We start from the raw sequence: 13496 nt of genomic DNA, 5'->3' as shown, positions 1-13496 counted from the left end.
CATCCTTCCTTCCATCTATCCTTCCATCCATCCTTCCATCCTTCCTTCCTTCCATCCATCCATCTATCCTTCCATCCATCCATCCTTCCATCCATCCATCCATCCATCCTTCCATCTATCCTTCCATCCATCCATCATCCATCCATCCTTCCATCCTTCCTTCCATCTATCCTTCCATCCATCCTTCCATCCTTCCTTCCTTCCATCCATCCATCTATCCTTCCATCCATCCATCCTTCCATCCATCCATCCATCCATCCTTCCATCCTTCCTTCCATCTATCCTTCCATCCATCCTTCCATCCTTCCTTCCTTCCATCCATCCATCTATCCTTCCATCCATCCATCCTTCCATCCATCCATCCATCCATCCTTCCATCCTTCCTTCCATCTATCCTTCCATCCATCCATCCATCCATCCATCCATCCATCCATCCATCCATCCATCCATCCATTTTTAGCCCTTCTTCCTGTTTCCTCCAGAATATAACCTAAATTATTGTACCATAGATGTATTTGTTATCTGGAATAACTTTGTTGTTTTCTCTGAACACACCATCACTGAGTGGAGCTTTTTTAAGCTCTTATTTAAAAAAGTAAAATAACTGAACAGTGACTAAACTTCAACATGATTTTGAAACTAAAACAACCTGCCAGTTTCCCTCRCATCATCTCAGAGTTGCCCTTTTCTGAAACAAATATCAACAAACAAAGACCTCAAAGAAGTGCGTTGTCGTTCAGGGAACTCCTCAGATCCCCCACCTATAAGAAGGTTTTGTATTTGGTGTKTAGCACTGGTGGAATTCTTAGGAAAAACACAATTCAAACACAACAAAAACACATAGGACATGCCAGACTTGTGTAAAATAATAAAACCAGCTCTTAAACACAGCGTGTCTTACTCTGAAGGTGTTCTTCATTGAGGCTCCACTCAAATTGTCCTTTTATGTCTCTTCTGTATTTAAGGATGCAGTTAAATCCTGCTGGTGCTTATAGCACCCAAAGACCTGCCAAAGCCAATACTATACAAGCACAAATAACTTTAGCGAGACATTAAACAAAGTGAAAGTAAATCATCTGAGCTTCACAACTCAGCCAGCATCTTTCTCTGACCTCATACCCAGGCATGTATTGACTCTGGCTGGAACGAGAGGATTTGACCTGCTTTATTACTCTGCAGCAGCAGAGCTGAGTGTCCATCAGCCAATACTTATGATGTCAGATGTTTGTATGTTTTGCAGGGTGAGTTGTTGCAAACTTCAGGTACAGGCGCAGTAACTCGACGACTCTCGCACAGAAATACTGCTCTGAATTTAAAGGAAAAGGGAAGAAGTAAAGGTTATTTGGACGAAAGTTAGAGCGACACTAAACGCTAAATAAATGATTTAATTGATGTGTTTGTGACTCCTGCTGGCAAAACGAGTCAAAGCATGCAGGCTAGTTAAAAAAAAACATGAAAAATATTAATTTTCGCAACTGAGATTTGCATAAAAATGATTTTTATAAAAACCTCTGACACAAGACCGGCACCTTCTGTGTGGGCCGAGGCGGCAATGGAGGTCGATGCCAACCCACCCCTGATGTGCCTTTTTGCCACAAAGTAACAGAGCTAAAACATGATGAGTTTAAACGGAAAAGTAAAAAAAAACTATACTGCAGCTCAGTAAAAGTGATGAAGTAATGATCTGTGTGACCACCCAACAACAGGGTTGAACAACAACAAACGTCTTTCTGTTTCACACCTCGCTCGGTGCCTTCGGCCATGACGGATCACGGAAGCTCCAATATCACCAACCATGGGCTTGGCACCATGACTCTAGTCCCTGCCAACACTACCACTCTATGACACAGTGGATTTTACAAAGACGTCCTGAGTGTCGGCATCCTCAGAGCCTGACCCCTGCTTCTTTGAGACGGTAGTGGTAAAACCAGTGGTAAAATGAGCGCCTAAGGTGGAATCAGCGCTGCAAGGTCAGCCTCTCGACTTGGAGGACGAGGTGGACGTGAAYAGACCATTTCGTTGTTAGAAATGATCACAAATGCGCAAAGCGGGCCAACCTCATGTTTATCTGGAAAAGCTGAGCTTGCTATGGAAACACGRTTGTTATTGCACAAATTCAACAGGCAAATGTATGCAGTTAAACATACCCGATTTACTCTGAACAGATTTGTGTTGAACTTTAGGAGCGTAGGTGAGAATTTTCATAAATATCTAAGCTATAGATGTGCTTTTTGAATTTGCACAATTACAATGTTATTTTATTTATTTAACCAGGCAAATCCCTTTGAGATCACAGATCTTTTTTTCAAGGGGGGCCTGAAGGCAACTTATTGTACATATTTTTGGGGGTGGGGGAAACCGGAGTACCTGGAGAARACCCACGCAAGCACGAGGAGAACATACAAACTCCGCACAGAAAGATCCCTGATCTGAACCGGGGATCGAACCCAGGACCTTCTTGCTGTGAGGCGTCGGTGCTAACCACTGAGCCATCCTGCCGCTTTAAAAGAAACCTCAGCGTTTACCCAGTTGAGCCAGAAGAGCYAGGCTTCGCTGTGCATTTGTGAYACATTTCTAACWAMRAAATGGTCTATTAGGACCTCCTAGATCATGGTTGTCATTAACTTCAACTTTYATTTTTAATATTGTCTAAACACGTAACATCACGTTTCCCATCTCACTGTTACGGCTGAGCACCGCTAACAAACAATAACTGAGCTCTACCTGGTATTCCTTGCATAGGAACAGCGTTTTAATATGTMCTCTTATAAACACCTAAAAGTACTACGTGTACGATTGACTAAATGTGAAATAAATACAGAAATACTATTTAAAAATAAAATTAAGATAGTTTCGTCTGCCACTTAAATGTCCCATTTGACCTTTGTGTCGTATTGGAAGAGGACAAGGATGACGATGAGAACACCAGTCAATGATGACGAGCTACAGTTTTGTATTTAGTTTAAAAAAATAGTTAAACACAACAATGATCGCTAAACTGAGTCAACCCAGATGAGTTCTGCTCCATAAAAATGACATTAAATTAGATTTCTGCAGAAACATTGTACTTGTACGATGAAGGTGCGTTTCTTTCTGTTTTCGTATGTTTCAGATTAATTTGTGGCTCTTCAGTTGTTAAAGCTAAGTCAATATTTCCCTGCGGAAACTATTTTTTCCCCTCTACCTTTGTTCTAAATAAACAGCAAGCAGAGCAGCTGGCTGTAGTTAGAAGAAATAAGTGAGTAAGAGGGGTGTTTATCTGTTAATACATGATGAGGGAAAYATTTTCCTGAGGTCTCGCTGACAGCCGCGTCGTAGCGGTGCGGGCGCGAAACGAAACGACAGATCGGTGCGTTGTGGCTCAAGCATCCCAGCTATGTTCCTGCAGCGAAACAAGAATGTGAGCTGTGGAGAAAACATTTAAAGCTAAGGTCAGAGCTGATGTTTCAGGGGGGGCCGCTGAGGGGGAATCCAGAGAGAAGTGTTGAATTTTTGGGGCTCGCAGTCATCGCAGCACATTTACCAGTCGCACTATATCAAAGCCCGCCTTGTTTACATAATCCTACACAAAGTCTGGTTTTTATTACCTCGAGAAACCGCAGCCATCTGTAATTTATATCAGTTTGCTTTTCAAAAAAGCCCTTCTGATTAATTTAGGCTTTTATTGTGTTTCTCCACGGAAAGCAGAGATGTTTAAATTAAATGTAATAGCATTTGACATGGGAAATGGGCAGTAAAGGGACCTGGGGATGATAAATGGTAGATATGAAAAGAATTTTCTTTTTTTCCTTTTTTTAAATTTTTTTCAAATAGCTGGTCAGATGCAAATATAGACTACATTTGGGGCCCAGAAGGAGTCAGTATCTCTTGTTTATGAAGCCCACCAAATTCCGGCCAGGAGAAACCGAGGCTGCTTGGCTCCTCGGAGACCAATACGCTGCAGTCCATCATCCAGGAAAGCTCCCAGGAGTCGTGAAACGCAGAAATAGAGGGAGCTCTTTGAAGGCAAAAGAAGGAGGGAGTCAAAAACCAAACTGGTGATGGGGGGTTGGGGGGGGGGGTTTCGGCTGCATATCTACTCTGAAAGCTTCAGCTGTCTCTCTCCCTTCTCGTCGGCTCGGCTGCACTGACTCATTCGTTTCCACGTTGAGTCAGAGCGTTCGTGGCGACTCAGCACATTCTTTCTTGCAGCGACGGATGCAGCTCTGCAAAAATGATCAGGAGGCATCTGGATTACACCGTCGGAGGTGGAAAACACTTTTATTTTGGTCAATTTAAAAAGGAAATTCAAAGGATTATCAAACAAATCACTATTTCTGAAAACATCTGTTGGAAAACTTCGACTCCAAAGCAGATTAGGAAAGAATATTTGATATTTTAATTACTTAATTTAGTTATTTGTAGTGGTGTCTCGATACCAAAAGGTATTGTGGTGTCCCGATACTGATAATGGTTTCTTATCGGCACACCACTATAAATACACTGTTAACAGTATCTGGTACCAGTATCAATGTCAGGCCTGAAATGTACACTGTAACACATTAAATATATCAATACTGGGACTGATGACAATACCAATATCAATAGTGATATCAACACATCATTAAATGTATATTACAGTTGACATTTCAACAGTGGTGGGCACTGCTAACCAAAAAGTTCACTAACGACTAATCCACTAAACAAGAATCTTAGCTCTGCTAATGCTAATCTGCTAAACGGATAAAAAAAATGGTGGAAGCTAACGCTAATCGTTAAGACGACTGTCACTCAGTCTGTGTCACTATTGGTTTAATTTGAAGGTGGGCAGGATCTTCTGTGGAAAATCCTCCAATCCAAACCAGTTACAGCTCTAACTTGTGTTACTTCTAGTTTACCCCTTTCAGAATAAAAGCATTTCTTTGATTGCCTTTGTATTTTTATAAATACAGTTTAAATTGAAATTAGTCAAACCACAAATATCAAATACTTTCTCTACGATATTTTATTTATAGTCAATTTTTATTCATTAATTAAAAAAATGTTAATTTTCTTTTTCTTTTTGATGCTTTTAGTTTGAAGTTTAGTTGCTTAAGATGCTATGTGCGCCACACAGTACCTGACAAATCCAGCACTGCTGGTAGGAAGGGATCCTTTTTATTTAATTTGGGATAAACGACATAAAAATAGAAGTTTTACACTTGTGAATTTTTTAGTTCACTTAAAGTTTGTGGAACCTAGTTTAGCGAAAGCTAATTGGTACGCTAACAGTTTCAAAAGTTAGCAAAAAGCTAATTCGCTGAGTAAAAAGTACAAGTTATTCATCCCAATAGTCTGAAATGTCATATTATATGTCATATATATTTACTTTCACAGAAAACAAACTTTTTTTATTTACCTGGAGAGTTTGGTTTTATAAATGTGATACATATTAAGTGGCATGTGTCATATTAATTACTGTTTTTTTAAAAGAAAACATCAATGTTTTATTTTATAAAGATGACTGTTGTAATTCTTGGTAACTTGAATAAGATTTGAAAAATCCACTGAAAAGTTAAAAAATTTGAGAAAGTAAAAACTGTTGAAAGGTAAAAGTCGTCTAACTGGGAGGTAAATGTTTGGATGAATCCCGCAGGCACAGATCAGCGTCTCTGTTCGAGTCCCCCGACGTCGTCCCGGTGAGTTCGTCATCAGAGAGACGTGACGTCCGGCTGCTGGACTTCCAGAAGACCTTCAACCAGCAGCAGCAGGTGTTCCTGCAGCAGCAACAAGGTACCAACGGGTCACAGAACCACAGTCGGCCCGACGTGTCCTGCCTGTTTTAAACGTTTGTTTCTGTGGCTTTTTAAAGACTGTTTATACGGAGAGGTAGTTCCCCCGCCGAGCAACGGAGGGTTCGAATCGAGTTACTTCTCAAACCCGCCTGCCTCTCACTCCGCAGGTGAGTCAGAACTCAGACACCGACCCTTCAGTGAGTCCCTCAGCCGGTGCTGAACGAGGTTTACCGGTTTCTCCCTTCAGGTTTCGACCTGCTGCAGGACCTTCAGGGCCAAGCGGAGGACAGGTACGCCTCGTCTCCCTGCCCGGAGGACGGCTTCCTCTTTCAGACGGGAGGGGTCGAACGCTGCCTCAGTCAGTTTTACTCCATTTACCTGGACTTGTGATGGAAAACCAACATAAAGGAAGTAAAATAAAAAAACAAACTGAAAGGACGTGTGACCCAAGCCCATCTACTGTACGACACGCTCCAAGTTTCAGGAACAGTTTGTCTCGATGTTCTCAGCAGATTTTAAATCTTAAAACAGGAAATCTAACATTATAATTGTATACTGCGGTTTATTGTGCCTTTATGATCTGGATACATCTAGTTTTCTTCCCTTACGACACAATTTACAGACTAACAGCTCTAATCTGAGCTCCTCCTGACGATGGAGCTCCTCGTCACATCTTCAAAGCTTGAAGGAAGCTCGTTTTAGCCGCTTGTATCCAGGATCCGGTTCTGTCTGTGATGATCCAAACCTCCCAGGATGGACCAGACATCTCTTCGATTGGCCTCAAGAGTTTAGTTTACGCTGCTGCCTTATTTCACATCCATGGAAAGAAACTCCTTTAGCCGTTTGAAACAGTTCTCAGTCTTCATGCTAAGCTAAGCTAACCAACTTCAGCCTCTTTATACGAACCAAGAGAATTAAAGTTTTGATTCAGGGTCACAAACTCGGTTTATTAGCAGCCAAAATCACAGTGAACTCGTTTCCAGACATGAAACTGAACCTCTGCTGCCCTCTGGTGTCTGGATGAATGTATTGAAATAATGTTACAAAAAGGGTAAAAACAAAAAATAATCTGCACTAAACTACAGTAAACTGCCTTATTTTTTACTTTTTAAACTGCATCTCATCGCTTTCAAGTGCCGCTTTTACATATTTCTTGTTACATGTTCAGTGAGAGGGAAACTGTTTACAAAAAAAAAAAACGTCTCTGGACACTTTTTTAAAGTTTATTCATAGAAAACTCAAAGGTAACAACTGACCAGAAAATGTTTACACTGATTTTAAAACGGATCAGAAATGTCTCGTTGTCACTGCACATTGTAAAGCGTGTATCTGTCTTTTATACCTAAATAAAAACACTTTTTATATTAATATTATTTCTTTTCATTTAATAAGGTTGACAACTCATAATTCAACCAGAACCAGAAAAAAATAATAAATAACAAGATTGTAGTTGTTGGAATATTTAATTTTCAGCTTATTTTTGCATTTTTCTTTATGAATATTGTTCATCTACACAGACTGGTGGTCTGCGGTGGTCTGCGGATTCAGACAAAGCTTTTGTTTACATTGAGTGCAGACCTGCATTTCAAAATTGCATCTGGAAGATCGCAGGTTGAACGACTGGGAGGTAAAGTTAGAGATGATTTGGACGTGTCCAGACGAGGGACAGTGTTTTGGTAGAAGGATGGGGGAAAGAAGAAGAAAAAAAGCCAAAGAAGGAGCTGTGTGAAGCTGACACCCCACCCACGTCAAAAAATCCATCAAATAGTCAGAATCGTTAGTGCTCCGTTTGTGCAGGTTTGTGCCGTTAAAAGTGTCGTTTGTGCAGTTGTGGTTTCCGAGATATTAAGTATTATATTTTTTGGTCATCTACTGTTCACCATCACCCCAGATCGCTCCAAAAACTAACCAAAGTGGGCTAGGTCGTTAGTGCTCCGTTTGTGCATGTTTGTGCAGTAAAAACTGTCGTTTGTGCAGCTTTTGTTTTCGAGATATTAGCGGTTATAATTTCGGCCGATGACGTCACCATTTCGGAGCGTGCTGGGGGGACGATGATGTCATCGCGTTAAAGTAAAAACTTGTAMTATCTCAAAAACTGTAACAGCACAAACGCTCATTTCTACTGCACTAACCTGCACAAATGAAGCACAAAAATAGTATAATGTTTTGGTTAATTTCGGAGGTTGCTGGGGGGATGGTGACGTCATAATGACCTAAAGACATAATGCTTAATATCTCAAAAACTATAACAGCACAAACGCTCATTTTAACTGCACAAACCTGCACAAACGAAGCACTAACCAATCTGCTTACTTGTTTGGATTTTTTGTGTGGGTGGGGTGTCAGCTTCACACAGCTCAAAGAAGGAGATAAAATCTCCTTTCAGCCACCAGGCGTCTCCACACAGCTGCAGCCACTCAGTTAAACTTTTTGCTCCACCAGATTCAAATCAGTCGCGTGAAACTGCAGCTGAAAGACTCGGATCAACGCTCCCTCGCAGGTAAACACTCGAACAACAAAACGACGCGGCCGCGCTTCCACATTCCACTCGGAGGAGGCACACCCTCGGACCGGAGCGAGGAGGAGGAGGAGGAGGAGGATCAGTTGATGGGATGCAGAGGAGACAGTTTGAAACCCTCCATCATCTGAGTGTCAGAGAGCTTCGGGCTGCAGCGGCTGAAGGTGAGAAAACTCATCACAGATCTTTTATTTGAAGTTTTGTTGTGTGTTTTTGTGTTAAACTGATTTTGTCTCATCTTGTTGTTATAGGCGGGTGGAAATCAGCCTCACTTTTTAGACAAACTTTCACCCCAAACTCATAGAATTAACATATTTAGATTATACTGGCACTAATTTTACTCCCTAACATTTTTAAAAAGCTTACCTACTTCAACCTTTTGAATCCAGAGTATCTTCTGCCTTGATTTACCTCCGTCCAGATGAACCGATGCGTCAAACCGTTATTTCAGAGGAGGCGCCGCCGCCACAGAGGAAGTAGCAGCTCACATTGTTAGCAAGTGAGATCATTCACGTTTGGATGAGGAGCTCTCAGTCTCGCTGAGGCCGTTACGAGGTCAGCCGGTGTCTTCCCTTATCCAGAGATGGGCTCGTCTCAACACAAGGCTGTCAGATCCCGACCTTTCCTCCCGTTATCAATCAAACTCTCTCTGGAATGAAGTTTATCTTCAGAGCTGAAGCTTCTAAAAGCTGCTCGGATAAAAAGGATGAACGTTTCAACTGAATGACTCCTCACGTGTGAAACAACAACAAAAATATCTCTGTTGTTCGTCACCAGCTGGAACAAACCCGTCCACAGCGTGCAGATCCTTTTCAGGCTAAAGAGACGATAAATGAAGGYGATGAAAATCTAAAAAAGTTGTAAGTTATAAGAAAAAAGCTCAGAATATGCTGCAGCAAGGCAAAACGAACAGGACGATTTGGCCTCTGGGAATCAGATTTGTGGTTTTTGAGTAGATTCGGGTCAGTTTGGAGCCCAAAATAAAGATTCAGAATAACAGTTTGGATCCAAACTGGGATCCATGACGACACTGGTGTAATGAGTGGGTGTGGACGAACTGAACCTGTGAAGACAAACAATCAGAAACTCCCTGCAAACAAACTGAAACCTAAAGACCTTAATGTGTGGAGTTTTTAAAACATCTTCACTTTTTTTAAGGAGCTAAACAAAATGAGATGTTTGTAAAGCAAACAAAGTCCAAAGACCCCAAGAACTATTGATCCAGACCACTTTACAACCTAAATCTAAAACAATATTAAATAAGATGATTCAAGAATTTTGCACAGTAATGAATGCAGTAAACAGCTGGGTTCAAAACAACACATTTTACAGCCCAAAACTGTCAAATCTGGACTGAACCAGGTTTTCTACCAAAACGTGTTTAAATGACTAATTTCTTGACTAAGTGCCACTAAAAACTAAACTGAAAAAGAACCCAATACTTACAACAGGCTATCTATCTCATGCTAACTGCTATAAGCATCAGCTAGCAGCAACTAGCATTATTGTAGGACACAAAACTCACTGCTTTGTGCAAATTAAAATTCAACTAAGCCAAACAGGACAAATGTCTTCCTACAGCTAATAACCAGTGGTGTGCAGCACTAATCTAAATATTAGTTCACTAACCCTAAAGCACTAATTCAAATATTTATGTCCCCTAATTCTAAAGCACTAATGCACTGAAAAATTTAGCAAAAGCCAATTCTAAAGCACTAATATAATCCAGTTGACACGTTTTTCAGAGTCACCATGAGACAATATTTACTGTGTGCAGATTAGTGTCACTTAGTGCCCTTGGTGGGCCAAATGGGAGTTACTCCCAGGCCACATTTTGGCCCGCGGGCCTTCAGTTTGACACACGTGACCTTGTAGATAAGTGACACACATATGAACAAAATGTGTGACAGCTTTCACCCTGTGAAGAATAATGTTGATCAATAACATGTAAAGAATTCAGTGCTTCTACAATTAGCCGGTAAATTTAGCAAGTGCTAATCCATTAATGAATTTTAAAAATAGCAAAACCCCTAAAGCACTAACCAAGAAATTAGATCCCCTTATTTGTGCTTTAGAGGAACTCTGCCCTCCACTGCTAAAACTTTAAAGTACAAACAACTTTACAGTTTAAAAAAAAATTAGAATTACAACTCAGGCTAGTTAGCTTGTGCTAATTATTATTAGCATAAGCTAGCTAGCATCAGCTAGCATTATTGTAGGACACCAAACTCGCTGTCTAATGCAAATTAAATTGATTAACAACGCAAATCAGGTGAAATATTTTCATACAACTAAAAACTTTAACGTAAAAAGGGTTTTAACTTAAAATATATGAGTTTCCTCACAACTAAGGCTAGCTAGATCCCGTCCAGAAGACCTACACAATTTTTTTCTTTTTGATTTTTTTACCTGGATTACTGAGATGCATCAGGACATAAGGTTAGCTAGGTTTTGCTAACCACTATTAGCATCAGCTACCTAGCACCAAATAGGACGCCAAACTCACTGGTCTAGTGCAAACTAAAACTGGTAACAAAGCCAACCAGGTGAAATATTTTTCTACAACTTGTTTTTACAGTTCTATGTTTACTTGTCAGAAAAACTACAGCAGGGCCAAAACTTTTTGACCTAATATTTAGTCAAAGCAACACAACTTTTGACCAAAACACTTTAAAACCATTAAACCTCCATCAAATCTTTTAAAGTTTTATTTATAGGGAGATACATCTAAACAATGTGATATTTTGATAAAGCAGCTAAAGTCCAAAAAAGACCTGAAGAACTGTTGATTACAAGATTAAAGACTCAAAACTCAATCAWTGAGACCTCCCTGACCTCCACATGTTTGACGTTGTGTTTGCTAAACGACACGTTTGTCACGTCAGCTTTAATGGAACCAGTAAATGGCTGCAGCTCAGATACAGTCAGCAAATAATAAACAGGAGATTAGAGCTCAATCAATTCACTCAAAGCTCAGAGCTTCTCTCCGTTTACGCTCACTTCCTGTCTTTGTTTAGGAACCGCGCTGCTCTGTTGAGCTTCCTGCGTCGTGTCAAAAGGTCAGTTTGTTGGATGATCCGCTCAGCTCAACTAAAACTTTCGTTTAAAGACAAAACCCCGGATGATATTTATAAGGCGCGGGACAAACTGCTGGTTTGTTTGCTTCAAAGTAAAATCTTATTTCTGAATGTTTGTTTAGACTCTGGATTGATCTGAACCCTGAGCTGCTCCCCGGTGATCCCCGTCACCATGTCAACCTTCACGGTCCTCACAGCAACCAGGAGTCCTCAGAGAAGCTGCTGAGCTCCTCTCTGCTGGCTTTCAYCAGCTCCGCCAAGGCAGGAGGCAGGTAAGGAGGCAGAGGAGGAAGAATCACTGCAGGGTATTTGTGGTGATGAAATCCTGCTTTGGTTCTTGTTTCAGACATGGTTTCTCTCTGGAGTCTTCTGCTGATTTCTACATGGCTGCTGAGAACCGGACCGGTTCATGGATGCGTCTGCCCGTCGTCAGCCACGGTTCTGTCCCGGTTTCCCTCCGAGGTCCCCGCCRGTGCGTGCTGCCTGAACTACTCGGGCTCTGCTTTCCGTCGCGTGCGCTGGTCCGTGTTGACGAACGGGACGGGCGTAGAAACCCTGGACCTCTCCAACTGCAACGTCAGCCTCATCGAGGCCGACGGCAGGGAGGCCACGGTGCTTCGGAGGCTTTACCTGGACCGGAACCGGCTGAAGACGCTGCCTCAGCGGTTTCTGGCGGGCCAGCTCAACCTGACCGAGGTGAACCTGAGCGAGAACCTCCTTCAGGAGCTTCCCGAGGGTTTCCTGCAGGACTCCCACAGCCTGCAGAGGCTGCACCTCCAGAGGAACCGGCTTCGCGCACTCCCAGGTTCGGTACTGAACCTGCCCGGTCTTCAGATTCTGGACCTGGACAGGAACCAGTGGGACTGCTCCTGTTTGTTCCTGGAGGACCTGGAGGCAGGCGGCAGGGCTAACAGGACCACCCAGTTGTACGACCTGGTCATGAACCTGACCTGCTCCAGTCCTCGGCACCTCCACGGCAGGACCGTGTGGTCCCTGCAGCCCGACGACGTCTGCCGCCCGGCGGGCCTCACCGCGCTCTTCATCGTGCTCCCCCTCCTCATCCTCTGCGCCCTGCTGCTCTGCTGGTGCTGCGGGAGGAAGAGGAGGAGGAAGAAGGAAACTCCCACTTTCAGCACCTCCAAGAAGAGGGCCGCCGGCTCCGGCTACAACGGCCACAAACATCCCAACAAGCCGCCATCTTCAATGGTGGCGGAGCTGGAGCGAGGGAAGGTGGGGATCCTGAAGAACAAGACGCTCCACCGTCCGGAGTCGGACCTCCTGGGCGGCGGCAAGGACGTCTACGAAGACGTGGAGGTCAAGCTGAGCTCCGCGGAGTCTCTGCCTCAGGTGTCCTCACGTCGCTCCAGCTCCACAGAAGAAAAACCTGCGAACCAGGAGCCCGACGGGACCAAYAAGGCCGAACTGGACACGGTCAGCGTGACAGAGGTGATGAAGGACTCGGCCGACAGGGAGAAGGCTTATCTGACTCAGTCCACCGAGTACTACAACCTGGTCCCGGGTATCGAACTGGAGGACTGGGACCACGGCGAGTACGAGAGCATTAACCACTCGTGACATCGTAAAATAAAAAAACATAAAGGTTGTCACATTATTTATGAAGCAACACATTTTGTGTCACAAAAACAATTTAAAAAAAATTGACCCGCACATTTTACGTGCAAGTTTTTACAAATATTTTTATTCACTGTGAAGTGCAACACGCTACTTCTGTTTCACTGTTTTTTTTGTTTGTTTTTTTGTTGTTGTCTTTGATGCTTGTCCTTGTTTCAGTTCTCACAAGATTTATAAACACTTTTAGTCATTTTTGAAGCACTGGAAAACTTAAYGCCTCTAAATTAACACAGATATGCAGAATAATTGCTTTCTAGTGTGTATGTATGGAGCTAAATTGATGCCATAAAGTTTGGTCAAAAACCAAAAGTTTTTTTTAAACTAAGAAAAGGGTTTAAAACTAAAAATATATATATTCAAAACTTACAAAAAAGCTGAATTGAAACAATAAAATTCTGATTGTGAATATATTTTTTCCACTGAGATTTGTGTTGTGTGTTGGAATAAGATAATTGTCATTGTACAGAGCACAATGAAATTACACTTTAGAACAGCCATTTAGAAGAAGACAGAACA

General features: G+C 42.2%; 2 protein-coding genes and 1 long non-coding RNA gene across 5 annotated transcripts in view; 2 read left to right on the top strand and 1 right to left on the bottom strand.

Moving 5' to 3' along the window:
* The window catches only part of glis1a (GLIS family zinc finger 1a), a 38068-nt gene extending 30947 nt beyond the window's left edge, over nt 1-7121 (top strand). For both annotated transcript variants that reach the window (XM_014013013.1, XM_014013012.1), the window contains 3 exons: nt 5615-5751; nt 5831-5920; nt 6001-7121. In XM_014013013.1, the coding sequence (XP_013868467.1) occupies nt 5615-5751; nt 5831-5920; nt 6001-6143 (370 nt within the window). In that variant the 3' untranslated portion in view covers nt 6144-7121. The remainder of the gene's footprint in view (nt 1-5614; nt 5752-5830; nt 5921-6000) is intronic.
* On the bottom strand, nt 6920-9932 carry LOC106520789 (uncharacterized). Its single transcript, XR_001310584.1, has 2 exons — nt 8642-9932; nt 6920-8429 (listed from the first exon to the last, which is right to left on the bottom strand). It is a non-coding gene; the product is annotated as an uncharacterized LOC106520789 (long non-coding RNA).
* si:ch211-106k21.5 (peroxidasin-like protein) lies at nt 8346-12960 on the top strand. 2 transcript variants are annotated; one of them, XM_014013021.1, is made up of 3 exons: nt 8346-8435; nt 11471-11620; nt 11695-12960. In XM_014013021.1, the coding sequence occupies exon 3, from the start codon at nt 11697-11699 to the stop codon at nt 12921-12923; it is 1227 nt and encodes a 408-aa protein (XP_013868475.1). In that variant the 5' UTR covers nt 8346-8435; nt 11471-11620; nt 11695-11696; the 3' UTR covers nt 12924-12960. The 2 variants fall into 2 exon arrangements, with proteins under 2 accessions (XP_013868475.1, XP_013868476.1); XM_014013022.1 differs by lacking the exon at nt 8346-8435 and adding an exon at nt 10984-11330 and having other exon boundaries at nt 11471-12960.
* Nucleotides 12961-13496: the final 536 nt, after the last annotated feature.

This window comes from Austrofundulus limnaeus, unplaced genomic scaffold (genome assembly GCF_001266775.1).
Source record: "Austrofundulus limnaeus strain Quisiro unplaced genomic scaffold, Austrofundulus_limnaeus-1.0 Scaffold97, whole genome shotgun sequence".
Lineage (NCBI taxonomy): Eukaryota > Metazoa > Chordata > Actinopteri > Cyprinodontiformes > Rivulidae > Austrofundulus > Austrofundulus limnaeus.
The sequence above is the reverse complement of the archived record's forward strand: the minus strand, read 5'-3'. Positions and strand labels throughout refer to the sequence as shown.